The sequence below is a fragment of the Delphinus delphis genome, chromosome 13 (genome assembly GCF_949987515.2).
Source record: "Delphinus delphis chromosome 13, mDelDel1.2, whole genome shotgun sequence".
NCBI classification, from domain to species: Eukaryota; Metazoa; Chordata; class Mammalia; order Artiodactyla; family Delphinidae; genus Delphinus; species Delphinus delphis.
Genome location: NC_082695.1, coordinates 15,131,852 through 15,159,850, shown reverse-complemented (window position 1 = coordinate 15,159,850; position 27,999 = coordinate 15,131,852). Strand labels below are relative to the sequence as shown.

The 27,999-nt window shown below is 45.9% G+C and overlaps 2 protein-coding genes across 2 annotated transcripts in view; both read left to right on the top strand.

Moving 5' to 3' along the window:
- Positions 1–18,771, top strand: part of RPH3A (rabphilin 3A) — a 63,349-nt gene extending 44,578 nt beyond the window's left edge. Inside the window, exons 13-20 of the mRNA XM_060028147.1 lie at positions 2,105–2,179; positions 3,790–3,899; positions 7,711–7,837; positions 9,860–9,916; positions 10,616–10,770; positions 13,988–14,069; positions 15,394–15,490; positions 16,532–18,771. Coding sequence (XP_059884130.1) covers positions 2,105–2,179; positions 3,790–3,899; positions 7,711–7,837; positions 9,860–9,916; positions 10,616–10,770; positions 13,988–14,069; positions 15,394–15,490; positions 16,532–16,662 — 834 coding nt within the window. The 3' untranslated portion in view covers positions 16,663–18,771. The remainder of the gene's footprint in view (positions 1–2,104; positions 2,180–3,789; positions 3,900–7,710; positions 7,838–9,859; positions 9,917–10,615; positions 10,771–13,987; positions 14,070–15,393; positions 15,491–16,531) is intronic.
- Positions 18,772–22,560: 3,789 nt separating this feature from the next.
- Positions 22,561–27,999, top strand: part of LOC132436397 (2'-5'-oligoadenylate synthase 3-like) — a 40,418-nt gene continuing 34,979 nt past the window's right edge. Inside the window, 4 exon segments of the mRNA XM_060029299.2 lie at positions 22,561–22,737; positions 23,543–23,831; positions 25,068–25,283; positions 25,487–25,671. Of these exon segments, the coding sequence (XP_059885282.1) occupies positions 22,561–22,737; positions 23,543–23,831; positions 25,068–25,283; positions 25,487–25,671 (867 nt within the window).

The following is a 27,999-nucleotide window of genomic DNA, read 5'->3' as shown; positions in this document are numbered from 1 at the left end:
CAAGTCTGGTCTATAGAAAATAACAAGCAAGGTTCAGGAACCAGACTTCCTGGGTTCAAATACCAGCTCCGCCCCTCCTAGCTGTGGGATTTGGGGGAAGTTAACCTCTCTGTGCCTTAGGGATAATAATAGAGTCTCTTCCATGAGGATGTTGGTGAGTGTTACGTGGAAGGTGGCGGGGTGTCCCAGTTTGCACAGATGGTCCCCAGCTATGCCTGTTGCCTTGATGAAATAATTAAGAACTCTCCTTTCCACTCACAAAATGTCCCAGTTTGGATGATCAATAATGTATGAAATGCTTAACGCAACTTCTAGATCAACGTACCCAGGTCACTTCTTCAGCAGGCACTTAGATGCATTTACACGTGCCCTCCAATAGCACAGTGAGGTAAGGCCCTACGTTATCTTATTTCATCTTCATAGGAACCTCTGAGGAAGAGATTATTATTAGCCCCATTGTACAGATGGGAAAACTGAGGCTTAGAAAGTTAAAGCCTGAGGCCACTCAGCTGGTAAGGGATAGAGCTGGATTTGAATCCAGATGTAACCATCTCCAGCTCCAGAAATGGGGGAAAGCCACACCATTACAGCCCCCTTGCGACAGGGGTACAGAAAACTCAACGGCTCAGGGGCTGGGCTGGTAAAGAGATGAGAAAAACATGTGAGACATTAGGGAATGGTAGTAACTTTGGTAAACTAAACTGATGTGAGCAGGACCCAAACAAAGATGTTCAAGTTCAAATTTGAAAAACACAGCGTCTGCCAATTTGTAACCTCCCAATCCAAACAGACATTCCAGACATGTTTATTAAGTACCTACTCTGTACCAGGAACTACCCTAAATGTTGGGGAATATTAAAATGAGCGAGAATAGACTGTGCCCTCATGGAGAAATGGACAAGAACCCAGCACTATAGCATCTCCTGAGTATAGTATACCTTCTGGGGCTTTCTACAAATTATTTCTTCCCATTTAATCTTCACAACAAACCTATGAGGAAGGTTTCATCATCGTTCTCATTTTATAGATGGGGAAATTGAGGCACAGAGAGATTAAGGGACTTGCCCAAATCACACAGCCAGGAAGTGGTGGAGCTGGGATTTGAACCAGTGTTGTCCAGCTCAAAAGCCTATGCTCTTACCTTCTAGGCTACCCGGCCAGATTTCCTCCTTGCACCCCACTTTGTGGCCTCCTCTCCCCACCTAGTAGTAGCAAACGTTGTTCATACTGAACTTGTGCCAGGGCCAGAGTTCAGCCTTCACAGGTGAGATCTCATTTTACCCTCCAAGAATCCCATGAAGCAGGGTCTGTGATCAGCCCCACTGAACAGCTGGGGAAACTGAAGTCCCCGGAGATCACAGGGCACGATACATGGGATTGGGGATTAGTGCTGTGAGAGAAGAGAGTGGGAGCCCAGAGATAAGACACCTACGTCAGCCAGGGCCTAGGGGGATGGGCAGAGCGTATCTGAGCCCCGGGAATTTTGGAACTGCTCATGTTAACAAGCCCAGCTTAACTCCTACCCCGGACAAACTGCTCTCCCCCACAGTGACTCATTTTAGCCATTTTAGCCATTTTAGCCAGCTCTGTGAGGGGGGCCAGGCAGAGATTGTGATCCCCATCATACGGATGGAGAAACTGCGGTCTCAGAAGTGAGTGCAAGGGCCAGGGCCAGAACTCAGGCCTCCTTTCGCTGGCCTTTCCTCCTCTCCCACCCATTCTGGGACATGTCCTCCCATCCCAGCAATAACAATCCAGCCTTGTTGGAGCACTTCCTGTGTGCCAGGTACTGTGCCAAGCACTTTACCGGTGGGATCACGTTTAAATCTCACCAGCCCATGAAGCATCCCATTTGACAGGTGAGGAAAATGAGACTCAGAGAGGTTAAGAAACTTGCCTAAGGTCACACATCCAGTAAGTGACTTGGCCAGGCTTTAAACCCCGTCTGCCGGATTCCAGTGCTCATTTCAAGATACTGCATTTCCCTTCTCTTTCTTTGCAAGGGGAAGCACACAGGATGGGGTGATAGCTGTGCCCATTGCCTGTGATAGCTGAGCGCCCAGCCCTCCCCAGGCCCTCACGCCACTGCCTTCTTCTCTTACAGGGACTGAAGCCCATGGATTCCAATGGCTTGGCCGATCCCTACGTTAAGCTGCACCTCCTGCCGGGAGCCAGCAAGGTACCATATGGCCTGGGCCTCTTGCCTCTTGGCAAGGGGGGCACATGGGCCTCTTGCCTCTTGGCAAGGGGGGCACATGGGCTCTGGAAAGCACCCAAGGTTCCCAGCTTAGAGCCTAAAATAGCCCTCCCCAAACCCCCTCTTCCCTGATTGGCAAAGTTCTTACAAGGGGTAAGGGATGGGCCAGAGCCATTCTCCTTCAAGAGGCAGGGGCTCTGCTCATTTCTCTAACTCAGAAACCTGGGATCCAGGAGAGAAGCAGATACCCTGATTATGCCCTTGACCTGCTCAAACACCTTCAGGGCTCCCCAGTGCTGACCATGGTCCACCTCCCCCACCCATTTTTTGCCCCAGCCAAACATCTCTCAACAGAAATGACTAACTCTTTCCAGATAACTTGAGAAAAGGTTCTATTATTAAGAGAAAATTTACCCCCATCCCTTCCACCTTTCTGGGAGGGAAAGTGAGATTAATTCTCCTTTCTTTGGATTGACCCACTCAGAGCACATGGCTGGAAATGGACGTGTGCCTTCTTGGGCTTTATTTTTTGCTTTGTTGTGTTAATTTGACATGGATGTCCTAAAAACAAGGCTGCCTATATACTTGGTTACATGATCTTAGAAAAATGCCTTTCAAAAATCTCTGCAAGGGCTTCCCTGGTGGCGCAGTGGTTGGGAGTCCGCCTGCCAATGCAGGGGACACGGGTTCGTGCCCCAGTCTGGGAAGATCCCATATGCCACGGAGTGGCTGGGCCCATGAGCCATGGCCGCTGGGCCTGCGCGTCCGGAGCCTGTGCTCCGTGGCGGGAGAGGCCACAGTGGTAAGAGGCCCGCATACCGCAAAAAAAAAAAAAAAAAAAAAATCTCTGCAAGTATCAAATGCCCCATAAGACAAAAAAGGACACACACACACGCACACGCACACGCACGGGCACATACACTTTATCTCTTTTTTTGTTTGGATCAAGGAAAGACAGTCCCACCTGGCCATGGCCAAACTTGTTGGCCACTACTCCTTCTGACTCCCCAGCGACGTTTGCTTCTCCTTGACCCACTTCTTTGCCCACTCCTAAATCCAAACCTGCTTTGCCAAAGAATCCAATCAGTCACTTACATGTTAGAATGAATTAGATTTCGCACCAGGCTACCAGGTGCGTTTCTAACCTTCTCTCTTAGAGTAAAATGAAAAATTTTGTCCTCTCTAAGGAATTTCAGGCATGGAGGATGCTATCTGGGGAAACAGAGGGGACCATCCCAATATCCCCAGAAATTATTTCTTCACTGCCTAGGAATGGGAGACTCTCATTTCTGCTTCCCTGGCCTAGAAACAATACTTTTTCTCAAAGAAAAATATCTTTGCTTTCTAATCTTTATAAAGAGTTCAAAGAGGGGGCCCAGTACCTGGAGGGAGGGCTGGCCCAGTATCCAGTGTTGGTGATGCACCCTAGAGGATGACCCCACTCCCTGAGAACATGTATTTGGGAGCAACAGAGCCCCTGGACACTCCTGAGGGAAGTGGACTCCTAAGTCACCCACCCATTGCAAATGAGCCCAAGGGATGGAGCTGCAGGGCTGACTCCCCACTGAGACAGATGTCTGTCTGGGTTCTAGTCCAACAAGCTTCGTACAAAAACCCTGCGGAACACCCGAAATCCCATCTGGAATGAGACTCTGGTCTATCATGGCATCACGGATGAAGACATGCAGAGGAAGACCCTCAGGTGCTTGCCGGGAGGGTGGGCAGAGAGGGGCCTGAGGCTGGGCAGACTGAGGCATGCGTGGTTCCTGGGGGCAGCGCTTTAAAACATCTCAGAGTAGTTTTTTGTTTCTTTTTTTCTTCTAAAAAGCAATATATATTCCTGATAGACACTTTTGAAAATACAGATAAGTGAAACTGTTAACATCTTGGTGTCTGGACATTTGGGTTTAGCGTGTGTCTATATTTGTGTGTATGTGTTTGTGTGTGTGTGTGTGTGTGTGTGTGTGTGTGTGTGTGTGCGAAAGTTTTTTTTTTTAATAAAGTTGAGTGTTTTTAAAAGTGTTTATAAAGATGGACCATCCTATTAAGTAATCAGCCAGTTTCACTTAACAATATACTGACGCCACTTCATATTCTTCTACAGTGTATTAAAATGCATTTTAAATTATATAAGTAATAAATGAGTACATTGTTCTTGTAAAGAATTATTGAGAAAACAAAGCTGCTTTCAAATGTTAGTCCCCTCCCCCAACCTGGGTTGCCTTTCTCCTTCTGTGAGCGTGTGTATATTCATTATATACATACATACACTATATATATATGTATATATATATACACACACGCACACACTGTCGTTTACAATATAAGAAATATCATGTTGACTATATCTGGAACGTGTCTTTTTCCTTAACAATATATCTTGGGGCTGTGGCCATGAGAAGACATTTAGATCTACCTAATTTTTAACTGCTTCAGAGTACTCCATAGCATGGGTCTATCACAGATTTTTTTAGTGTTTTATTATTAAGTGTTATGAATATACAGAAAAATATAGAATATAATAAAAACAAATACCCATGAACCCAATACTCAGTCTTTCAAAAATCTTAATATTTGTTGTATTTGCTTCAGCTCTTTTTTGTAAGGAATAAAGCACTACAGATGCAAATTGAAGCTCCTTTTGTATACTTCATCCCCCACCCCTTTCTCTTCTTTCCTCCCCAGGGCGAAACACTATCCTGAATTCTATGGGTATCATTTCCAAGTGTGTCCTATGCTTCAGCTACTTAATTATGTATCTATAAACAATATATGGTATTGTTGGCATGTCTTAAAATTTTATGTAACTGTTTACCACTTTATCCAGTTCCCTGTGGACAGACATTTAGATAGCTTCTACCTTTTTTCTATTACAAACAAATTTGCGATGAGCATTCTTCATGCTTCCTTGTGTTCATATGAGTATTTCCTTAGGACAGAAACTAAGGAGGGATATTTGCTGGATCACAGAATATGGGGTGTGGGTCTTTTTAATTTGGCAAGGCATACAAACTGGGCTGTTCCAAGTACATTCCTATCAGCTACAATATTATTTTAAGGAAACATAAACATTTTTATTGCAATGTAATAACATCCATTTAGAAAAGTGCACACAGAAAAAGTGTACAGATTGATGAATTTTCACCAAGTGAACACACTGGGTTAAGAGAACAGAACATTCCCAGGCTACAGAAGCCCTCCCCTTGTGCCCCCTTCCAGTGAGGACCTTTTCCCCCAGGGGATTCACTACCCTAACTGCTAACAGGAAAAATTAATTTCATCTAGTTCTGTACTTTATACAAATGAAATCATACCACATAATTCCTTTATGTCTGTCTTCTTTCAGTTAATAGTATATTTGTGATACTCATCCGAGTTGTGGGTACTTGTAGGTTGTTCTTTCTCATTGCTATTTAGTATTCCATTGTGTGAATATAACACGATATTATTTATTCATTCTACCGTTAATTGGCATTTGGTTGGTTTTCTGTTTGGGGCTATTACAAATAGTGCTGCTGGGAACATTCTAGTAGCTATTTCTTGCATACATTTCTGTTGTATATACATCTGGGAGTGTAATGGCTGAGCCATGGTGTATGTATATGTTTAGCTTTATTAGAAACTGCCAGTTTTCCATAGTGATTGCACCAATTTACACTGCTACCGGCAATGTCTGGGAGTTCCAGTTGCTTCACATCCTCATCAACACTTTTCCATTTTGGCCACTCTGGCGGTTGTGTAATGGTGTCGCATTGTGGTTTTGCATTTCCCTGATGAGCAATTACAACATTATTTTCAATGCATACTGTTACATTTTTAGGGTTACTTCATAATTTTCTTGAGAAGTCCCCCCATTATAGAATACTTACGTTATTTCTGCTTTTTCACAACTATAAACAAAACTGTGGTAAAGATCTTTGTAGTTACGTATTTTTTCACTTATGTCTTCAAGGTAAATTCCTAGAAGTGGCGTTACTAGGTCAAAAATGGTGATTATTCGTGAGTCTTTGGAGACATACTGTCCTGCAGAAAGGATGGTGGTGTTTACACCCCCACTGGCTGAATGGAGACAATTTCTTTCTCCAGTTGTGTACAGTGTGGGGCTCAGCAGGAGGGTGTTCTCACCCTTCAGAACTTTGAACCTTGTTCAACAAATGTTAATGGCCAAGAAGCAAGGTGCTGTTAGTTCCTGTCTGTCCCCCATGGGGACAGTATATCTTAGTATATGTCAGGATGAATTATCATGCCTCGATTGGTCCTTTTGGCCTCCTGAGGGACCTTTCTCATGACCTGCCCCTTTTTGTGCCTCTGGTCTACTCAATGCTGTGCAAAGTAGATAGCAAAAGACAATATAGTGTTCTGGAAATCAGGAGCTTCAAATTCTGGTTCTGCCCCTTACTGGGGAAAAATTATTCAACATATCTGGGCCCCAGTCTCCTCTCCAAAGTGGGAAACTCAGAGGTCTGGGGGGAGAAAGAATTAAATGAGAAGAGTCAGCTAAGTTCCTAGCCTAACTTTGCAACAGATGATGCTGAAATGACCATAAAGTAGATGTAAAGGGGGCTGAACTTCATTAATCATCAGGGAAATGTATTGCGTTGGCCAAAAAGTTCATTTGGGTTTTTTCCACAACATCTTATGGAATACTAATAAATTAATACTACAAGGAGATACTATGGCCCACTCAGAATGGCTAAAATTAAAGACCGACAAAATCGAAGTTAGAATGAAGAGCAACCAGAGCCTGCATAAACTGCTGGTGGGAGTGTAACTGGTGGAATCACTTTGGAAAACTGTTTAGAAGTTTCTACTGAGGTTAAACTTGTGTGTAGTCCATGGCTCAGCAATTCTGCTCCTAGGAAGATACCTAACAGAAATATGTATCTATACATATAGAAAAGACATGAACATGAATGTTCCATTGCAGCTTTATTCATAACAGCTAGAAATGGCTCAAAACCAAATGCCCATAATTAGCAAAATTATTACAACGTATTTACACAATAGAATACTATACAACCAAAAAAGGGACAAATAACTATAGACATGGATGAATCTCACAGACATAATGTTGAACAAAAGAAACCAAATGTAAAAGGGTATACATCTGATTTTATTTAAATGTAAGTCAAAAACAAGACACTGAATCTTGCCAAGAGAACAAGATAGTGATTATCTCTGAGGGAGGTAGTGACTAGGAGGGATCATGAGGGTCTTCTGGGAGCTGGAGTGTTCTATATCTTGATCTATCTGAGTGGTAGTTACATGGGTGTATGCAAATTCAAAAATCCAACAAGCTAGAAATTTAAGATTTGTGTATGTTATTGCTTGTTAAGTTATACTGTGATCAAGAAGAAATTAGAAGTACCTGGCCTAGTGCTCAATAAATATGAAGTTGTATTATTCCTGTGCACATTACACGTTCCTTGCCAGCATCAATCAGAACTCTTGGTACATAGTAGGAGCTCAATATATGCTCTTCTTTCTTTCTCCATCCTTTATGTCAATCGCAGGATCTCTGTCTGTGATGAGGACAAATTTGGCCATAACGAGTTTATTGGTGAGACCAGATTCTCGCTCAAAAAATTGAAGCCCAACCAGAGGAAGAACTTCAATATCTGTCTGGAGCGGGTGATCCCGGTGAGTGCCTTTGCCCCAAGGGTTCAATGGGGAAGAAGAGTTGGAGAGGTGGGTGCTGCCTTCTTTTGGGGCTGTAAAGGATGTGATAGATCTGTAGGGTGCCAGACAGGAGAGGGGCTTTGGCAGCTGTTGGAGGGAGGGTGAAGATTTCAGGTCAGAACATGGGGGTTGCATCCTGGCTATGCCTTCTACCAACCCTGTGTTAGCATCACTTCTGAAGGTCAGAGTGGTGTGGCAGAGTGGCCTGCCTGGGTTCAAAGCCAGCTCTGCCGTTTCCCTGCTCCCTGGCCTTCACCAAGGGTCTGAACTATTCTGGGCCTCAGTTTTTCTTGTCTCTAAAATGGGTGTTACAACAGCACCTGCCTCATAGGAGGCAGAACCTAGTACCTAATAAGCACTCATAAATTAACTGTTGTTATTATAGTAAATAATACTGCCTTAGCCACCTGTCAGTCAAGAAGTCATAAAGAATCATAGAGATACACAGGAGGCAGGATACCATAGCACGTAAGAGCATGGGCTCTGGAGCCAGACTGGGATTGAGTCCCAGTTTCTGCCACTTATAGTATAACTTGAGTCAAATGACTTAACCTATCTGTGCCTCAGTTTTCTTATCTGTAAAATGGGATAATATAGTACCAACCTCATAGGGTCTTTTAAGGATTAATGTAAAAGTACATGTAAAGCATTAAAACTGTTATTGTTAGATGTGATACTCACCTTTTGAGAAAGAACAAGAACCAAATCGAGGTTGTCCAATTGGGCTACACCTCAGAATCAACTAGAGATTTTAAAACCAGAGTTTACAAAATAGATTCTGTGGGGGATCTCCCTGGATATTCTGACTTAGCAAGATAGGGTGAGACCTAGCAATCTGTATTTTTAGACATAATCCAACCTACCCTTTTTTACATCTGAGCCACCTGGGGCCCAAAAAGAGGAGCGAGTTGCCAAGGTCATACCGCAAGTCAGGGACCGTGTTCTCAGGCACCAGCCAGAGCCCAGCTTTCTTGCAATGACCTGCGTGCCTGCTCCCCCTGGGCAGTGGGCCAGCGCCCCATTGAGAAGCCGTGGGGGGTGGGAGGGGGACTCCTGCAGCATCCTCCCACCAGATGGCCAGCCTGAGGATGGACTATCTGTGTGCTGCACCATATTTTATAGCACAGACAAAGGAAGACACAACAGGGAGAATTGCAAGGAAGAACTTACACCGAATGCCAGGCTCCCAATAAATCATTAGATGTGCCTAGGAATGAAGCCTTTCCTCTGGGTCTTTGCCTGGTAACAGTTGGCTCTTCAGGCTTTGTCATCCTTCCGTCACTCAGTGAGTCCAGTTGGTCAGCTCCTGGGTCTGCCGTCTCACTGTGATGGACGCAGCCAGCCTCAGAGGCACAGAGGTGGCAGGACAGGCCCGCACTGGCCCCACAACCCTGCTGATCATCTCCTTTGCTCTTAAACCTCCCACCACCAACTCCCCTCTTATGCCCCACTAAGGACAGGGACCTCATAAGCTCTGACCCCTCTCCTCTGGACTTCAGTTTTCCTCATTTCTAAAGTGGAGAGGTTGGATTTAACCAGTGCTTTTCACATTGTGTTCCCCAGAGCCTTAGAATCCTGCAAAAGGCCTTAGGAGCCATGGGGGAAGAAGCACCTGGTGGCCCCTGTGCCACTTCATCCAGAGCAGACAAAATCTTATCTGTTTTGTGTATGGGCTACTTTGCCACTTATTGGTTGTGGCAAGTGGTTTAACCACTGTGACCCTCAGTGTCATCATCTGTAAAATGGGGATAGTAATACAACCTACGTCAATAGGCTGTTGTGCATTAACATGGTCTCTCAAATGGTTAATGTTATATACATTTTAGCTGAATGGGGGAAAGCTGGAGGGCCACAGAAGCTTGGAGAACCCATCCTCATGGCTCTGGATGCCAGTGGAGGGGAGAAGGTGTTTCTGGTTTTTCTTGTGTAGGGAGATGAGCCCCATTGACAATGTTATTTTTCCTTTCTGTCTCCTTCCTCAAGATGAAGCGTGCTGGAACCACCGGGTCAGCCCGAGGCATGGCCCTTTATGAGGAGGAGGTGAGCGCTGAGTGGGTGTTGAAGCCACAGTCGGGGTCTGGCATCTCCCTTTTCTCTCCCTCCCTGGCCCCTTTCCCACTCTTTTACCCCAAACCACCTGCCTGTTGGTTCACCATGAGAGGTGCCCTTGCCCAAGGCATTAGAACATGAGACCAGGAGCATGCTTTTCACACCTGGAGCCCCCAAGGTGGGGGAAGCCCCATCCTCTCATAACCGAGAAACACCCTTGACCTTGGCAGAAGCTCTGCTGGCAGTTCTGCTGCACTCGAGCAATGCCACGCTCCCTCCATGGGGATGTAGGGCAGGTTCTCTGAGCTGTGTGTCTGGCAGAGGCTGGAGTTTGGCTTCACAACCATGCCCTCGGCCCCAAGAACTGCACTTTTGAGAAAACTGGGTGGATGGGGGGAGTCTGAGCTGAGTCACGTTGGAATCAGGGTCAAGCTCAGCCTATGATCAGAGTCAGGGTCAGTCCGTGTCTAAGAGTAAAGCCATTGGCCCCCATGTGCCTAGGACTGGGCCCCGTGGCTTTCATCATTTGCTCCTCCCTGGAGTCTGGGGTGTCTTCTGTCTGTAGTGCTGATTGCACTAGCACTGGCCCACCTCCTCCTACTTTCCACAGACTCTCTCTTTAATGATCGCCATCCACGTTGCCCAGACCCCTTCCCTCCTAGGCCCACACACCCTCTTCTCCTACTGCAGCAGGTGGAGCGTATTGGTGACACAGAGGAACGCGGCAAGATCCTGGTGTCCCTCATGTACAGCACACAGCAGGGAGGCCTCATTGTGGGCATCATACGCTGCGTGCACCTGGCGGCCATGGACGCCAATGGCTACTCAGATCCATTCGTCAAGCTGTGAGTCAATGTCTGGGGACTATAAATGGGCCCCAGAGGGGGGTCCTAGATCCTTGCAAAGAGAGAACCAGAGAGCTTCCCCAAGATCATTGTACATTGAGGCCCAGAGAGGGCAAAGAACCTGCCCAAGGTCACACAGTGAGACGGATGCCCAGAACCGGTGAGTGTGAGTCTGGAGTCTCAGTCAGCCTGGTGTGTCACCCACCCATGTGAGAAGTTTTGTGGCTCTCCTCCTGTGGGAGAGGGGTGGTCAGCAAGGTTACAGTAATCCCATTTGTAGCACCTGGGAATCAGCAACACATCCCTCCAGAGTCCAGAGCCCCACCACCAAAGAAGCAACCTGACTTTTTCTGGATTCAGTCTGGAAATGCTCAAAGAAAAGACCTTAGGCTTTGGGGTTATTCCAGTTATCTCAGTCATGGGGAATAAGAGAGACTTTGTGTTCTGGGTCCTCTGAGAAGATGCCAAGAGGGGATTAAACAGAGGAGAAATGCCTGTGTGAGGGAAAGTAGGGGGAGAGTCAGGGGAAATGGGACAGCAGTTAGACGGCCATTCGAGTCTGACCCTAAGTGAGGGGACAAGGGAGGGAGGGATGGGTGGAAGCATCCCAGATGCAAGTTCAGCAAAGCCATCAGGAAGTCCTCAAGCCAAAATTGGCCATCACATGAGGCCCATGTCTCCTAGGAGTAGGCCTGCCATAGGTATCCCTGCCATGTTCGGTAGTCAGCTGGGAGTGTGGCTTGGCACAAACATGGCATGGATTTCCAAGCGCGGCAGCTGGGGCCTTGGTCATTTATGTTCCCTGTAGTTGGAGGTCCTTCAGGCACATTCTCCAAGCCGCCATTGAATCAGACATGGGATGCACCTCCCATCTCTGCCAGCTACCAGCTATGTAACTGTAAGCAAGTTATGTGATGTCTCTGAGCCTCAGATTCTTCATTGGTAAAGTGGAAAAAACAAGTCCACTTATTTCCAAGAGTGGCCATAAGGCTCAAATGAGATACCATATAAAAGGAATAAAATTACGCCTGGTACAGAAACATTTAGCTACTCTGAATAGAATTCTGCCTTGCTTGTGGCAGTAAAATGTGTGTTTATGTGGTTGTTGTTGAGAGCCTGAGCTCTGGATCCAGACTGCCCGGGTTTGAATCCCAGATCCAATAGTCTTCAATATTCTCCAGCTGTGTGACCTTGGGCTCATGCCTTAACATCTCTGGGCCTCTATGTCCTCATCTATGAAATGGGAAGAGTAGTATTGGTCATTTGGTCCTGTCCTCCAAGAAGCAGACACCAAGACTAGATGAGATGCTAAGAGATTTGCTGGGGAAAGTGCCTGGGAAGGAAAATTGAGAGAGAGCTGGAGGAGGACCATAGAGACAACAGGCCTGGTGCACGTCTGCTTCCTGGGGGGTAGTGGGGGGATGGTTGGGCAGGAAGAGTCTTAGACTGCAGTGCAGTTCTGTTAAGTTTCAACCATTGTGGTGCGGAATCCTTGAGCGCAGTCGCCCATTAGAGGAGCCCCGCATCTCCCAGAAATGGGGCTGCCTACTGTCGCTGCTGGCTCAGGTACTTGCTGAGAGTAGCCTGTGGGGAGCATGGCCACATGAAAACATAGTGGTGAATTCAGAGCCCAGCAGCTTGTCAGTCTCCCCCTGCAGTTGGAGACCTGAGAGATACATTTTCATGGAGTCGGTGCTCAACAAATACCTGCCATTATTGTATAAATAATTACTATCACTATCTTACTCATGGCAAAGAGTGTTTATTAATGATCTCTCCAACCTGGGAGACACTCCTTCCCCCATCCGCACTGCCTCTGACAATAGAAATCAATGCTTCCCTTAAGGTCATGGCTACAAATCAGGCCACAGTGGACTTTGCTCCAGATTTTCTTTGAAAGAGGATTTTAGTTAACAAAAGAACACACATGTCTGGAACGTGTTTGATTTCTAGGAGTAATTTTGTGTAATTTTATAATTTTCCCACATGGTCCAATAGAGAACATTAGCTCCTGGGCTCCTGTCCTGTACTCCACTGAATCCCAGACACATGCAAATTGTTTTTCTTAAATAACTCTCCCCACCACCCCTTCTCCCATCTACCCAACCCTCCAGAAGAAGTAGAGTTGCAGTGGTCACCAGTGAATCAGCTGCCCTGGTGGGCATTGTAAAAAAGAAAACAGGAGATCATTAACCAACTTAAGATCCAACAAAGTTTTTTAAAGTCAGAATTGCCCTTTATTTTTGTTCAGCATCTGGTACCTTTCAAATCCCCTTTTGTATCTCTTCTTTCAGATTATCCTCAAAAGCAGTTCTGTGAGTGAGAAAGAAAAGTTTGCCTTCTTTACAGATTGGGACGCTGAGGCATGCCGAAATTACACTCATGTTGAGAGTTGCACAGCTAGTGACAGCTTGCATCAGAATCCAACTGTCCTAACTCTTAAGAGTTTTTAGCCCATTTTATTTATTCGCCCAGAAAATGTTGATTGAGCACCTACTACGTGTCATGCATTGTGTCTACACTGGGGGAAGAGCCTTCTAGGCAGAAGAAATAGTATGTGCAAAGGCCCTGGGATGGAAAGGAGAGTGAATGGGGTGTGGGGTGAAGCACGTGGCACAAGATCAGGCTGGACAGGAGCAGGGACCCAACCACGTAGAGCCTTAAGGCCACATTAAGGATTTTGAACTTCACCTTTAGGTCAAAGGAGAGCCATGGAATAGTTTTGAACAGGAGACTGATCGTAATCAGATTTGCATCTTCTCCCTTTTGTCCATATCCTCATCATCTCCCCAGGACCTGGGGGCAGCTTAAGAGATAATCAGTAGTGAAGCCCCAGGCACCGTCTTCCAGGTTCTCAATGATCCATTGGGAGAAAGTCCTAGCTAAGAGCACAGACTCCAGAGGCAACAGCTGGGTTGAGTCCCCAGCTGTGTGACCAGAGGCACATGTCTCAACTTCACTCTGAACGCTCAGTTTCCTTATATGTAAATAGGTGGTTGTACCATCTAGGGTTTGTTGAGGATTAAATATGCATAAGGTGCTTAGGTAATGCCTGGCACCAAGTAGATGCTCTGATGCACATTGGTCATTATTAATGTTGATTAACTTTCTGATCTGTTCATTATTCTCCTGACACTGGGAGGACCTTTGGGGTCATTAAGAGACTGTTCTTATTCATTAAACTTCATCCATAATAGCCTCTCATGTCTCCTCTCAGCTGGCTGAAACCAGATATGGGAAAGAAAGCCAAACATAAGACTCAAATTAAGAAGAAAACGTTGAATCCTGAATTTAATGAGGTAAGGCTGCCCCATTTTTTGCCATGCTCTGGGATAGTTCCTATATGTGAGGGAGGAACAAATTCCCTGCTAGAAAGTTGTAAAGCACAAAAAAAAAAAATTTTTTTCTTACATAGATCAGCTTGAATTATCTAAAGAAGGAATGAGTTCCTCATCATTGGAGGAAATCAAGCCTAAAACAAAAGCCTATAGATTTGGAATGTCATAGGGAAGACACTATATTTGGAGAGAGAATGAATTAATGTCTTTTACCAATGTCTTTACCAACTCTAATAGTATATAATACTGATATTTGAGCAAATAAATAGGGGCAGTTGTCCCCTTTACCACCCACCCAGTTGCCACTGCCCTCTCCCTCTCCCTCTCCCTCCATCCTCAGTGCATCCAGTCCTGCTAAAGCCACTATCTAGATACCCATTGAATGTGCTTATTCCTCTGTATTCACACTGTTGACTTGTCAGGCATCTAAATACTCAAATGTTGAGCACTAGGTTAGGTCCAGCCACACAGCTCTTAGACAAAGCCATAAAAGTGGTGATGCAGAAAAACAATTAAAAATAAAAATAAAGTGGTGATGTAGGAAAAAAAACCTGCTAACATACAAAGTTGGTTTTTACCATATGTTATAAAATGGAAAAAGGAAGCCACAGTACAGTATATTCATATTATATTTCTATAATACAATATTCATATATTTCATATGGTATAAAATTCATATTAATTTTTCAAAACAGACACCAATATGGTCACACATGGGGAATGTTGACAGTGGTCATTCTTGGGTAGATAGATAACAAGTTTTTGGTTATGGGTTTTTGTGGGGTTTTTTTTTTTTTTTTTTTTTTGCTTCCTTGTTCGTTTTAAAGATGAACAGGAATGAATTTTGTGATTAGGCAGAAGAGTTATTGACAAAATCAGATTATCTGAAAACATAAGCACCTAACCCTCAACTACCTTTAATCTCTGAACAATGGAGAGTGAGGAAAACCACTTCAGAAGCTATCAGAATGGAAGGACTGAGTTCATGGCTATCTGCCTTTAAGGAAACTTGACCAGGACCAGCCCTCTTAGAAACACCCCACCAGTCTTCTCAACTTCAAGCAGTGTCATTGAAAAGAGAATTATAGGGTCTGGGGGGCTTTATTATACGGAGTGTTAGTTGAGAGGGGTTCTTCAGGCCTGGGGTAAAGGCCCCTTTGATTCCAGATACCCAGTACAAGGCCCTCCTCTTGGTCCATGAACCCCTAAGACTCAGCCTCTTAGCTTCCGATGCCGAAGGCTCAGAGAACCCTGTCACTCACATGTCTTCCTCTGCTGCATCTAGGAATTTTTCTACGACATCAAACATAGTGACCTGGCGAAGAAGTCACTGGACATCTCAGTCTGGGACTATGACATTGGCAAGTCCAATGATTACATCGGTGAGTGCTCCCAGCTCCCAGGGAAAACCCTATCCTCTATCCTCCCAGGAGGGGGGAGCCTTACCCAGGGATGCACAGGGTTGAGGGCACTGCTTTACTTTGGTAATTACATTGTCCAAACGCTAAGTCGGGACCCATGGTCCTCACTTGGGTCCAATTTGGCTTACAAAGCTGGGAAGATTGGATCACGATTGGTTATTTGCTGAACAAATCACCTCCAGCAGAATAATTAAATTACAGAAGAGTGGAGCGTGTGGCCTCTGCAGAAAATAGGGTGTAGGGCTTCCCTGGTGGCGCAGTGGTTGAGAGTCCGCCTGCCAATGCAGGGGACACGGGTTCATGCCCCGGTCCGGGAAGATCCCACATGCCGCGGAGTGGCTGGGCCCGTGAGCCATGGCCGCTGAGCCTGTGCATCCGGAGCCTGTGCTCCGCAAGGGGAGAGGCCACGACAGTGAGAGGCCCGCATACCGCAAAAAAAAAAAAAAAGAAAAAGGGAAAGAGAAAATAGGGTGCAAAGGAAGTCTCCTTAATCTATTTGCAAGTCCAGAATGAAGGTTCTCCTGTTCCCAGTCCCCCTCCAAATAATGAGGTGGAGTAGGAGTCATTACAGGTGGAGTAGGGAGGGAATTCCAGACAACGGATACAGCAAGAGCAAAGATGTGCAGGCAGGATTGAGCAGGGTGATGAAACTGACTCTGGAAATAGATGATGAGTACCAGAAGTAGTGAGAGAGAATTTCAGTGAGTGGATTGATGACTTAAAGAAGGTCTTTAAAAATAGACAATGAAGTTGTGACTTGATGCCACAGTAGGGAGCCATTGCAGGTTCTTGAGTAGGTAGTCTGTAGGCAGAGAAAGCCAGTAGTAATAATAACATCATAACCACAACCTCCAGAGAGAATGGATCCCAAGTGGCTGGAGCGGGGGTGGGTCACTGCTTGGTGGCAGTTTTTCCCCAACTAGACACTTGGGTCCAGAATGAGATTCCCGTGCATCCTTCCACTCTGACTGCCTGCCCCTATCTTCCCATCTTGTCCTCCAGGAGGCTGCCAGCTGGGGATCTCAGCCAAGGGAGAGCGCTTAAAACACTGGTACGAGTGTCTGAAAAACAAGGACAAGAAGATAGAACGCTGGCACCAGCTACAGAATGAGAACCACGTGTCAAGCGATTAGGATGGCGCCCAGGTCCCCACCTCCATGCCCCAGCCCATGCCCCGTCACCCCACAGCCTGTCCCAGCTGCCCGTTGCACTCTGGTCTCTCTTCTCTACGCCTCCCCCAACCCCATCACTCCTGGAGCCTGCCTTTGAAGTCTCCCCCGCACCTTGGACATTGCCACCAAAAACCTCCCCTCTCCTCAACACTGCGATGCGGGCTCTGAATGCAGCCCCTCTCTGATCCCTCCAGGATGGAGCCATAGGGATGGGGATGGGGAGATTTTTCACAAGGAGGTTGTTAATTTAACAACCTCTCAGCCTGGGTAAATTACAGAGGCTCTTCATCATTTAGGACTGTTTTTAGACCCTCCTGGCCTTGGACACACGCACATAACACACACACACACACACACACACACACACACACACACACACGCACGCACAACTTGTTTCCTATGTCGACATCCACCTATACCCTCAGTTGTCAGCAGAGCCAGACAAGGCTGTGAGGATAAGCATTTGGGCAGAAATAGAGCATCTCAGGTCCCTCCACCTCTTCACATCATACACCCCAATTGCCACAAAACAGACCGCCATGTTTAAACTCCCCGGTGACTAGGAACACACCCTCCCGGCTCCAGGTGCATCAAGAAGTGACCATGCAGAATACCCAAAGGAACTGGGTAGCCCCCCCACTTTCAGGATGTCCCCTATTTGCTTCCTAGCAGAAACGAGCTCCCATTCTCTACCACCCACCTCCCCCCCCTCCTCTTTCCCCTTCCCTTAGCCCAAGGCCACGTTCACCGCTCCCTTCCTCACCCTCTCACCTCTTCTCTCTACTCGCACCTCTTGCCCCTTCTCCTTTCTCCCTCTCTGAGGGGGTAAAATAGCAAAAGCAGAAAAGTGTATCTTAACACAGCCTCGCCTCCTCGCCGCCTCTCATCAGCCTGACCAGCAAATGCTGAGAAACTGGCAAATCCCTGAACTTCCATGTAGGTCTAAGCTTCTACAACCACCCACTTCTCCCCTTGGCAGAGCCGGGTGTCCTCGGGCCTTGGGCTGCTGCTGGCGCTGCCCTGGGTGCATGGCAGCATCCTGCAAGCTGTGTAGACACCCCGTAGAGGGGCTTTCTCAGCCCCTGGCCTCCCCAAGTGGGCGCAGAACGTGCTTAAACCAGAGGTCTGGGTTCCAGGAGGCCTCTCCAAAGCCCCTAGCCTTTCTCCTTCCTTTGCTCTTAGCTAAATGAACAAATGACCCCCACCCCCACCCCCACCCCTCTCTCTCTCTCTCTCTCTCTCTCTCTCTCTCTCTCTCTCTCTCTCTCAGACTCTCTTGCATCCTGTCTCTCACTCAGAATCGCCTCTGGTCTCTCTGTCTCTCTATCTCTTGCACCCTCTTCATTGTGTCAGGAGAACAAAACACCATCATGGACATAAAACTTTAGAGAGTGACAGATCCTGACACCAAAGGCTTTTGTTCCATCATGAATTGTTCAGTCTTTCTTCCTAAAAATTAAGAAAAAAAATTTTTTTTTCAGAGGAGGAAAAGGCAACGAGGACAAACATTATAAGGTTCACGGTTAGGTCATCTTCAGTGCCCTGTGAGAAAGGTTTGATTTTTCCCAATTTCCAGTCAGTCTTCCTTCATGAAAATTGCCCCCCCCTCCAGTACCCCACCATTATCTATAGAAGTAGCCAGAGGGACACTAAAACTCTCACTTTCTCCAAACACACATCTTTTAACCTTCCATTTCTGGGCCCTCCACCCCTAGCTCCCTTGACAAGTCATTGGAAGTCATTGATTTCTTGCCTTGAATAACCATTTTCTAGACCCCAGGTATTTCGCCTTCTCCATGATGGCCAGCAGCTTCCTGGCTGCCATCTTCCCTCCTGACCCTCTCTCTCCAGTGGCCCCCTTGGAGTGCCCACTCTCAGCCCGCCTCCTGTTCATGGTTTGCCCTTAGGAGAAAGCATGCTGGCTGTGTCTCCCAGGCCTAACGCTGGCATTGGTGCTGGACTCAGCATGCGGCTAGCTCACAGTGCCTCTGTCCAGGCGTGCCCCCTCCCTGGTAAATGTAAGCACCTTCCTGCTAGAACACACACACACACACACACACACACACACACACACACTACACACATACACACACACACACTACACACATACACACACACACACACACACACACACTACACACATACACACACACGCCCTCTGGTGCATGCAGAACCACCCATCGCCTTTCTTTGTGATGATGTAGCCAAAAATAAAGTAGGAATATCCAGGAAAACTGATGGCCTGGGTTTTTCCTCTCTGGTTTCTGGAAGCTTTTTCTCCCCACCAACACACATGACGTACCTGGATAGTCAGTAGTTAATGAGCATCTACCATGTTCCAGCCACTGGGGATACAGCAGTAAACAAGGCAGATGCGGTCCCTGCCCCCGAGAAGTTTGCTTTCTGATGGATATCATCTTGGAAAGGTGGGCTCCAGCCAACTTGACTGACCTCACGCCCTCCTGGAAGAATGCTTTTTGCTGGTGTCCACCCAATAAGAAGGCAGCATCCTCATCTTTTCCCGACTAACCCAACCTTGGGGAAAACTCCCTAGTGGTCATGGAATGAGATAATTTCAAGGCTGAAAGAGACCACAGAGTTGAGCCAGAGCCTGGTTCAGTCAGCTCACTTATCTGACAGATGAATAACCCAAAGCCCAGAGAAGGGAATGGGCACATCCAACATCTCATGGCTGCAGTGCCAGGAAAGGAGCTAGATCGTTGGATCCCCTGTGCAATGCTCTTAACGCACTGATGATAAGAAGGCAGATCACCAAACACCTCTTTTATATTGAAGCACTTTCCATCCTGCGATGAGCCTTTTCAGAAATGACCCCTTACTTGAGATTCTCAACAGTCCTGAAAGTGAGCTAGTGAGTAACTAACTTTCCAGAAGGATTTTTAGACTCACTACAAGTGAGATTTTCAGCTTACATCAAAAGAGCTTAAGCAACTCATCAGGAAGATTGGTTGCTTCTCAGAAGGAGCTGACAATTCCATCCAACGGAAATTTCTCTTCCATGCCAAGTTTGAGGCAATTTCCTTTTCTCACTCCCAGAAGGGTGGTTCTCACTGTTGGGGGCAGAAGTTGGCATATTAGAATCACCTGGGGAGATATATTTTTCAAACTACCCATGCTCTCCCTGCCACCATCGCCCCTTCCTGCAGATTCTGCTACACCCCGGGGACCAGAGGTATATTTGAAAATATTTCCTGGTTGATGGCTTGGGCTTCCCACCTCTATCGTGACTTTGCAAACCACTGCCCTAAAAGTCCATCATTTTACCTACGATTCAGTCAGCTGCCACTAAGTGGAGAGGGGTGCCAGCTAGGGCCACACAGGCCTTTCGGAATGGCAGGAAACCCTACTTGCTGCGCTCTTTCCCTGTGCTCATGGTGGATCACTAATCAATATGGCATTTTTCCCACAGAACCCACTAGCAGCATCTGCATTCTTCTCAACACAGCAGTCTACCCCTGGCAGCCACCGCCAGTCAGTCATAGGCAGCTGAGAAGAAGCCTAATTTCCACCTCTGAAATGGTAGATCTCCTTCCCTCGGCGTGGGACATGCTTAACAGGCTGAGATGAATACACATGAGGAAAGTTTTCATAAATATCAGTACACCTAACTTGACTAATTTTCTTTTTTTCCCCACTGAAACCAAACATAGTGTAAGAGGCAATGTGGTGTGGTAGAAATCACCTGACCAGAAAAGCACACCAGCTTTTTAATCCACTCAGTGCAACATTCAGATCCTGACTGTCACTTACTAGCTGTGGAACCTAACCTCTCTGAGTCTCGGTTTCCTCATCTGGAAAATGGGGACGATATGTGAGCTTGAGCAAGTCCCTTCCTCCTGTGGGTCTTCAACTGTATAGGCAGGACATCGTTTGTGGTCCCCCGGGCCCACTAATAATGCCTTCATTTCCCAGTCATTCAAAGAAGACCTAGACCTCGTTGAGGGCAGATCCCCTGACTGCAGTCCTGCATTATGTGTTTTGCATAAAACACACAAGAATGAGCAATCTATAATTTCCTGTTCCTGTTTCTTTAAAGAAAACAAGAACGTAAAGTCACCTGCAAAGACATGAGGGCCTAATTCTGGATTTTTCCAATTATGCCCTCAGTTCTTTTAGAGTTGTCTCACTCATACCTAATTCTCTGCACTGTTTTATGGTACTAGGCTTTATTACATCTTTACAAAGAATTCAGTGCTGGTTTTCTAAGGACAGATGGCTTTCGCACTCATGTCGGATTTGTTTACATATATTTTGTCAAAAGTATATATTTCATTAACAAGTACGATTGCCCAAAAAGCATTTGGGAGCAAACAGAATCTTTGATAAACATACATTCCAACTGTATGTATAGAGTGTCACATAGATGAATGCCCATCCCCTTCATGGTTCCACATGCCTTAGGCATTAAGTCAATATGTTATACAGAAGGAGTGGGGAGTGTCAATTAATTGATGAGCTGGTTAAGACAAGGGTGATTCAAAAAGATAGCTAATTGGCACTGACTGCTTCACCCAACAACAGCAGAATACACATTCTTTTCAAGCTCACATGGGATATTCACCAAGATAGACTACCATCTGGGCCATAGAACGCACCTTAACAGATTCAAAAGCATAGATAGCATACAAGGTATGCTCTTTACCACAATGGAATTAAACAAGAAATCAAGAAAAGAAAGATCTGGAAAATTCCAACGTCTTTGGAGATTAAATAACACACTTCTAACACACACATGGGTCTAAAAGTCTCAAGAGACATTGAAAAAATATTTTACACTCAAGGAAAAGAAAAAATAAAATTTAGAGACACAGTGAAAGCAGTGCTTAGAGGAGAATTTTTAGCACTGAATGCATATATTAGAAGAGAAGAAACATCTAATCTCAGAGATCGTGGAGCAACAGGTGAGACTATTCTGCAATGATTTCATAATTGGTGGAGACAACACATTATGATTTGGCAAACCCATAAAATGTACAACGTAGTGTGAACCCTAAAGTAAACTTTGAACTTTATTTAATAATAACATGTCAATATCAATTCATCTTGCAACAAATGTACCACACCAAATTTGATAACAGGGGAAACTATGGGTGGAAGGAGAGAGGACATAAGTGAACTCTGTACTTCAATTATTTTTTAAACCCAAAACTTCTTTAGGAAATAAAGTCTATTAATCAAAAGGGGGAAAAGTATAGGACAATGTCGTTTAACAAAAAATAGACACATGGTTAGAGTTTGTGTGTATGTGTGTGTGCGTTAGCCTAGAAAAAAATATCTGGAAAGATCTCCACCAAAATGTTTATAGATGTAGTCTTCAAAGTTTAGGATCCTGGATGGTCTTTATGCTCCCTGATTTTTCTGACATGTTTCTTTTTATAATATGCAGGTACTGCTGTAAAGATCATAGGAGACCATAAACCAATTTTGTAGGTAACAAAAAAAGACAAAGGAAACCCCCCCAAAAGTTTTTACTTATGACTTCTCTTGGGTGAGGTACTAAGCTGGGTTGAAAAGCAACATTTTCAGAACAGTCTGAAGAAAGGCCTGATGTTCTAGGGGGCTGGATAAAGGCAGAGTAAGTCTCAGAGAGCAGGGGAAAGAGCTGGGAGACACAGGGTCGAAGGGGTTTTTGATTTCTTAAAGGCAAAGAACAAGGTTATGGCTCCTCCCTTTCAAAGAAAGGAAACCAGTGACAGTCCAGACTCAGGGCACAGCTCTACCCTTTCGAGAAAATGAAACTAACAGCCTCCTAGACCCAGGCAGCGGAAGAGGTAGAAGCTAACAGGTTTTGGCAGCCAACTCTGCTGCCTCTGGCTCTCCTGTCCCTGCCTGAGCATCATGAAGAAGTTTAGAAAGACCCGAGCCAACCAACTGGACAAGTTCATCGAAGACCGCCACCTGCCAGACAAGGATTTCCGCACGCAGGTTGAAGCCATCCACATCATCTGCAGTTTCGTGAAGGAGAGGTGTTTCCGATGGGCCCCTGACCCTGTTCGGGTGTCCAAAGTTGTGAAGGTGAGTCCAGAACTGCCTGGCTGGGGAGAAGGGGGCTGAATGAGCAAGTGTTTCCACAGAGACAGAGAGCAAAAGGTTGAGGTCTCTGGGGCTGGTGGTTTCTGATTTATCCATGCCAAAACTATAACCACAGCTTGTGAAAGTAGCTTCTGGGGTGAGGGCCTCCACCTGTAAGTTTTTAACAAATGCCCAGGTCAAGTTTATAAACCACCTATGTCACGTCCACTACAGAGATAGACAAACTGAAGCCCAGCTGTATCAACAATCCGCTAATCATCGACTGGGGACACACCATTCCTGCAGATTCATGAGCTGGTTAAGAGTGTAAGTTTTGAAAGCAGATAGCACCTGCTGCTGTGAAATCTTGGGTGAGTCACTTAACCTCTCTGTGCCTCAGTTTCATCATCCATAATTCCCAGTACTTTGCAGGGCTTGCAGATCAAGTAAAATAAGCCATGGGCCAGTTTACAGTATTAATTATATAAGGTCAAAAAGAACAGGGAATAAAGAACACAGACCCTGTAAAAAGGCAACCAGGGTGTGAATTGCATCTCTGCCACCTACTAGCTGCGTGATGGGGCCAATACATAATCTCTCTCAGCATCTGTTTCTCCATCTGGAAAATGAGAACAGATAATAATAGTAACTAAATCATAGAGTTCTTGTGAGCATTCTAGGAGTTGACTGGTAATGCCTTCAGAACAGTGGCTAGCACTCAGAATGTTAGTGATTGTTCTCAGCATTTTATTTAGGAAGGCTCTTCTCAGTGATAAATGTCAGTTCTCATTCTCACCACCTTTTTTAGGGTGGCTCCTCAGGCAAAGGCATGACCCTCAAGGGCCTATCAGATGCTGACCTTGTCGTCTTCGTCGCCAGTCTCACAAGTGTTCGGGAACAGCTTCAGCACCGAAGAGGATCCATCAAGGAAATTAGGAGACAGCTGGAAGCCTGTCAAAGAAAGGAAACATTTGAAGTGGAGTTTGAGGTCCAGAAACGGTGAAGGAAGAAGCCCCGTGCTCTCAGCTTCGTGCTCAGGTCCCCTCGGCTCCTCCAGGGGGTAAAGTTCGATGTCCTGCCTGCCTTTGATGCCCTGTGTTAGCAGTCACAAGGTGTTTCAGCCTTTGTCCTATGTCAGGGCTTCTTCCTCTTTTTTTTTTTTTTTTTCATGTTTCTGAGCAGAAATCTTCCTCAGTTCAAGAGTCTATTAAAACATAAACATGCCTTCAACATGAGGAGGAGATCTTAGCATCTCTCTCAGAGCAAGATAACTAGGGTCGTATTCAGCCACCACAGTGACATTAAACAACAAATTGGTACAATTTGGGGGTAAGACTTTTTTTTTTTTTTTTTTTTTTTGCGGTACGCAGGCCTCTCACTGTTGTGGCCTCTCCCGTTGCGCAGCACAGGCTCCGGACGCGCAGGCTCAGCGGCCATGGCTCACGGGCCCAGCCGCTCCGCGGCACGTGGGATCTTCCCGGATCGGGACACGAACCCTGTCCCCTGCATCGGCAGGCAGACTCTTAACCACTGCGCCACCAGGGAAGCTCAAGACATTTCTTATACAATACCTGCCAGGCTTACTAGTTCTACTTATGGCAAATTGTGTGAATCTTACCTTTCTACAAATGAGGCAGCAAAAGATGTACACTACTACATATAAAGGAGATCACCAGCAAGGTTTTACTGAATAGCATAGGGAACTATATTCAATATCTTATAATATATCTTATATATTTGTAACTGAATCACTTTTCTGGACACCTGAAACTAACACAATATTGTAAATCAACTATACTTCAATTTAAAAAAATAGATAAATCCCAAAACACTGAGGCAGCATATATCTGGTGTAAACACAATATGTTAATTTCATCTTTTATCCAAAGCATAAGGGAATATCATCAAATTTATCTGAGGGTTGAAATCTGTAGACAATCTGCAGGAACATTGGGACAGGAAGCAGTACATCTCTGAGGCTCATTTCCACTGAGTACCTTCCATGTGCAAGGCACTGTTCTATGGCCATAAATGAGACAGACAGGGAACTTCTCTCCTGGAGCCTGACAATAATAATTTAAATACCATAAATGAAAGGATAACTTGTTGAGACAAAAACTAAATATGGTGATTCAAAAGAGAATGATGGGGCTTGAGTGTTTAGACAGGGCAACAAGGGAGGTGACCGCTGACCCGAGGCCCGAGGGATGAGAGGAAGCCAAACCTGGGAAGATCTGGGGGCTCCAGGAAGAGGAAACAGCAAGTGCAAAGGCCCTGAGACAGGAATGAGCTTGGCATATTTGAAGAAGTGAAATAACCGGGGGAGTAAGTAGCAAAGGGATCAAGGCAAGAGGTGAGACGGCAGAGGTGGCAGGAGACAGGTCACACCAAACCTCCTGGGCCACTGCGAGGACTTTGGATTTTATTCGGATGTCCTGGGAAGCAAGAAGTGGAAGGATCAGGTTTTAAAAGGCCTCTGTGGGTGCTGGGTAGAGAATGGGCTGTGGAGGATCCAGGAAGGAGGCTGCTTCCATCTCTGCTGTGTCCAGGTGAGAGATGATGCTGGCTTGGATGGGGTGATGGCAGTGGAGATGGGAGTGGCGAGGACTGGGGATGGTCCTCAGGCCTCCTGGCTCTGGGCCTACTGACCTTTCCACTGCACCCCATGGTCAGTGAGCTTGTCTCCTCAGAGGGATTGAAAGAAACTCAGAGAAAAGCTGACATCTTCACATTATGGATTAATTCCCAACAGGTCAGGTGATCAAAGGCTACAGACCTGACCCTCAAGTCTACGTCCAGCTTATCCAAGAGTGCGAGTCCCTGGGGAGAGAGGGCGAGTTCTCCCCCTGCTTCACGGAGCTGCAGCGAGCCTTCCTGAGGGACCGTCCAACCAAGCTGAAGAGCCTCATCTGCCTTGTGAAGCACTGGTACCAAATGGTATGGCATGTCCCATCCAGACAGAGAGCGGAGGAGGAGGAGGAGGGAGAGAAGGAAGAGAGTGAGGACAAGAGGAGGGAGGGGTGGAATAGAGGGAGGGAAGGAGGAGGGGGAGGTGTGGGGAGGAAGCAAGGATGAGGCATCGGGAGGGGGAAGAAGGAAGGGGAGGGGAGGGGAGAGGAGTGGGGAAGAGAAGAAAGAGGAGCGGGAGGAGGAGAGGAATCTGAAAGGATGGGGGAGGAAGGAGGGAGATGGACAGAGATGAAAAGAGGGAAAGAGCATGAAGGAGGGGAGAAGGCAGGGAACAAGGAAGGAGAGGATGAGAGGAAGAAGGTGGAAGAGTAGAGGTTGTGGGGAGGAGGGGAAAGAAAAGGGAGAAGAAGGGTAGGGCCCAGGACAGGTGCCAGTGGACTCAGGTGTCTCATTCTTCCTGGTCTTCCCGTATCAGGAAATAACAACTCCACCCTTCCAGTTACTCTGGACAAAACCATGGCTCTTTCTTACCTTTTTCACACACACACACACACACACACACACACACACACACACACACACACACACACACACACACACACACACACACACACACACACACACACACACACACACACACACACACACACACACACACACACACACACACACACACACACACATATCCAGTCTGTAAATGGCTTGGTCCTGTATCTAAAATATACCCATTATCATCAACCATCACCACCTCAGGCACCCACCCTGGTCCAAGTCACTTGGGAGGCTCACAGGATCTGCCCTCGACCTCTCTGAACCCCCATCTCTGCCCCCTCAGCACTCCCCCAGGCCATGCTCTGCTCTTCGTTAGTCCTCCAAGAGGGAAACTCTACTCCAGCCTCAGGGCCTTTGCATGAGCTTATTTGTTTATTGCCTGTCTCCCCACTAAAAATGTACATAAAAGAAGGGATTTGTATATTTTCTTCACTGCTGTATCCCCAGAATCTAGAACAGTGCCTGGCACATAATAGGTTCTCAGTAAGTAATTACTCAACAAATTAATGAGTGCTAACGCCCCCACCCCCCAAACACACACTCTTCTGTTCACTTCCTAGCTGTCCGAATTTGGGCAAATGAATTAACATCTTGCCCCTCCTGTTTTCTCACTTGCAAAGAGTAACATGGCACAGCAGTAGTAAATCACATACCACAGTGATGCCCATGTAGATTGCTTTGGGTAGTATGCACATTGTAACAATATTAATTCCTTGAATCCATGAGCATGGTGTATCTTTCCTTTTATTTTTGTCATCTTCAGTTTCTCTCATCAAAGTCTTATCAGGGTACAGGTCTTTCACTTTTATGGTTAAATTTATTCCTAGTTTTCTTCTTCTTTTTGATGCAATTGTAAATGAGATTGTTTTTAAATTTCTCTTTCTGATAGTTTGTTATTCATGTATAGAAATGCAACAGATTTCTGTATATTATTTTTGTATCCTGCAATATTCCTGTATTCAGTTTTTAGTTCTAAAAGTTTTTTGGTGGCATCTTTAGGGTTTTCTATGTATAGTATCATGTCATCTGCAAATAGCAATAGTGTAACTTCTTCTGTTTTAATTTGGATGCATTTTGTTTCTTTTTTTAATGTTTTTTTAAAAGTTTATTTATTTTATTTATTTATTTTTGGATCTGTTGGGTCTTTGTTGCTGTGCGTGGGCTTTCCCTAGTTGCAGCGAGTGGGGGCTACTCTTCGTTCCAGCGCGCGGGCTTCTTATTGCAGTGGCTTCTCTTGTTGCGGAGCACGGGCTCTCGGCCCGTGGGCTTCAGTAGTTGCAGCACACAGGCTCAGTAGTTGTGGCACACGGGGTGGGCTTGGTCGCTTCGTGGCATGTGGGATCTTCCCGGAGCAGGGCTTGAACCCGTGTCCCCTGCATTGGCAGGCGGATTCTTAACCACTGCGCCACCAGGGAAGTCCCTGCATTTTGTTTCTTTTTCATGCCTGATTGCCATGGACGGACTTCCAATACTATGTTGAATATATGTGGGGAGAGTGGGCATATATGTCTTGTTCCTGATCTTAAAGGAAATGCTTTTAGCCTTCACCATTGAGTATGGTTTAGCTGTGGGTTGGTCATATAGGGCCTATATTGAGTTATGTTCTCTCCATACCCACCTTGTTAAGATTTTGTATCACAGATGGCTGTTGAATTTTCTCAAATGTTTTTTCTGTATCTGTGGAAATGGTCATATGCTTTTTATCCTTCGTTATGTTAATGCAAATGTATCACGTTGATTGATTTGTGGATACAGAAGCATCCTTGAATCCGTGGAATATATCCAACTTGATCATGGTGTATG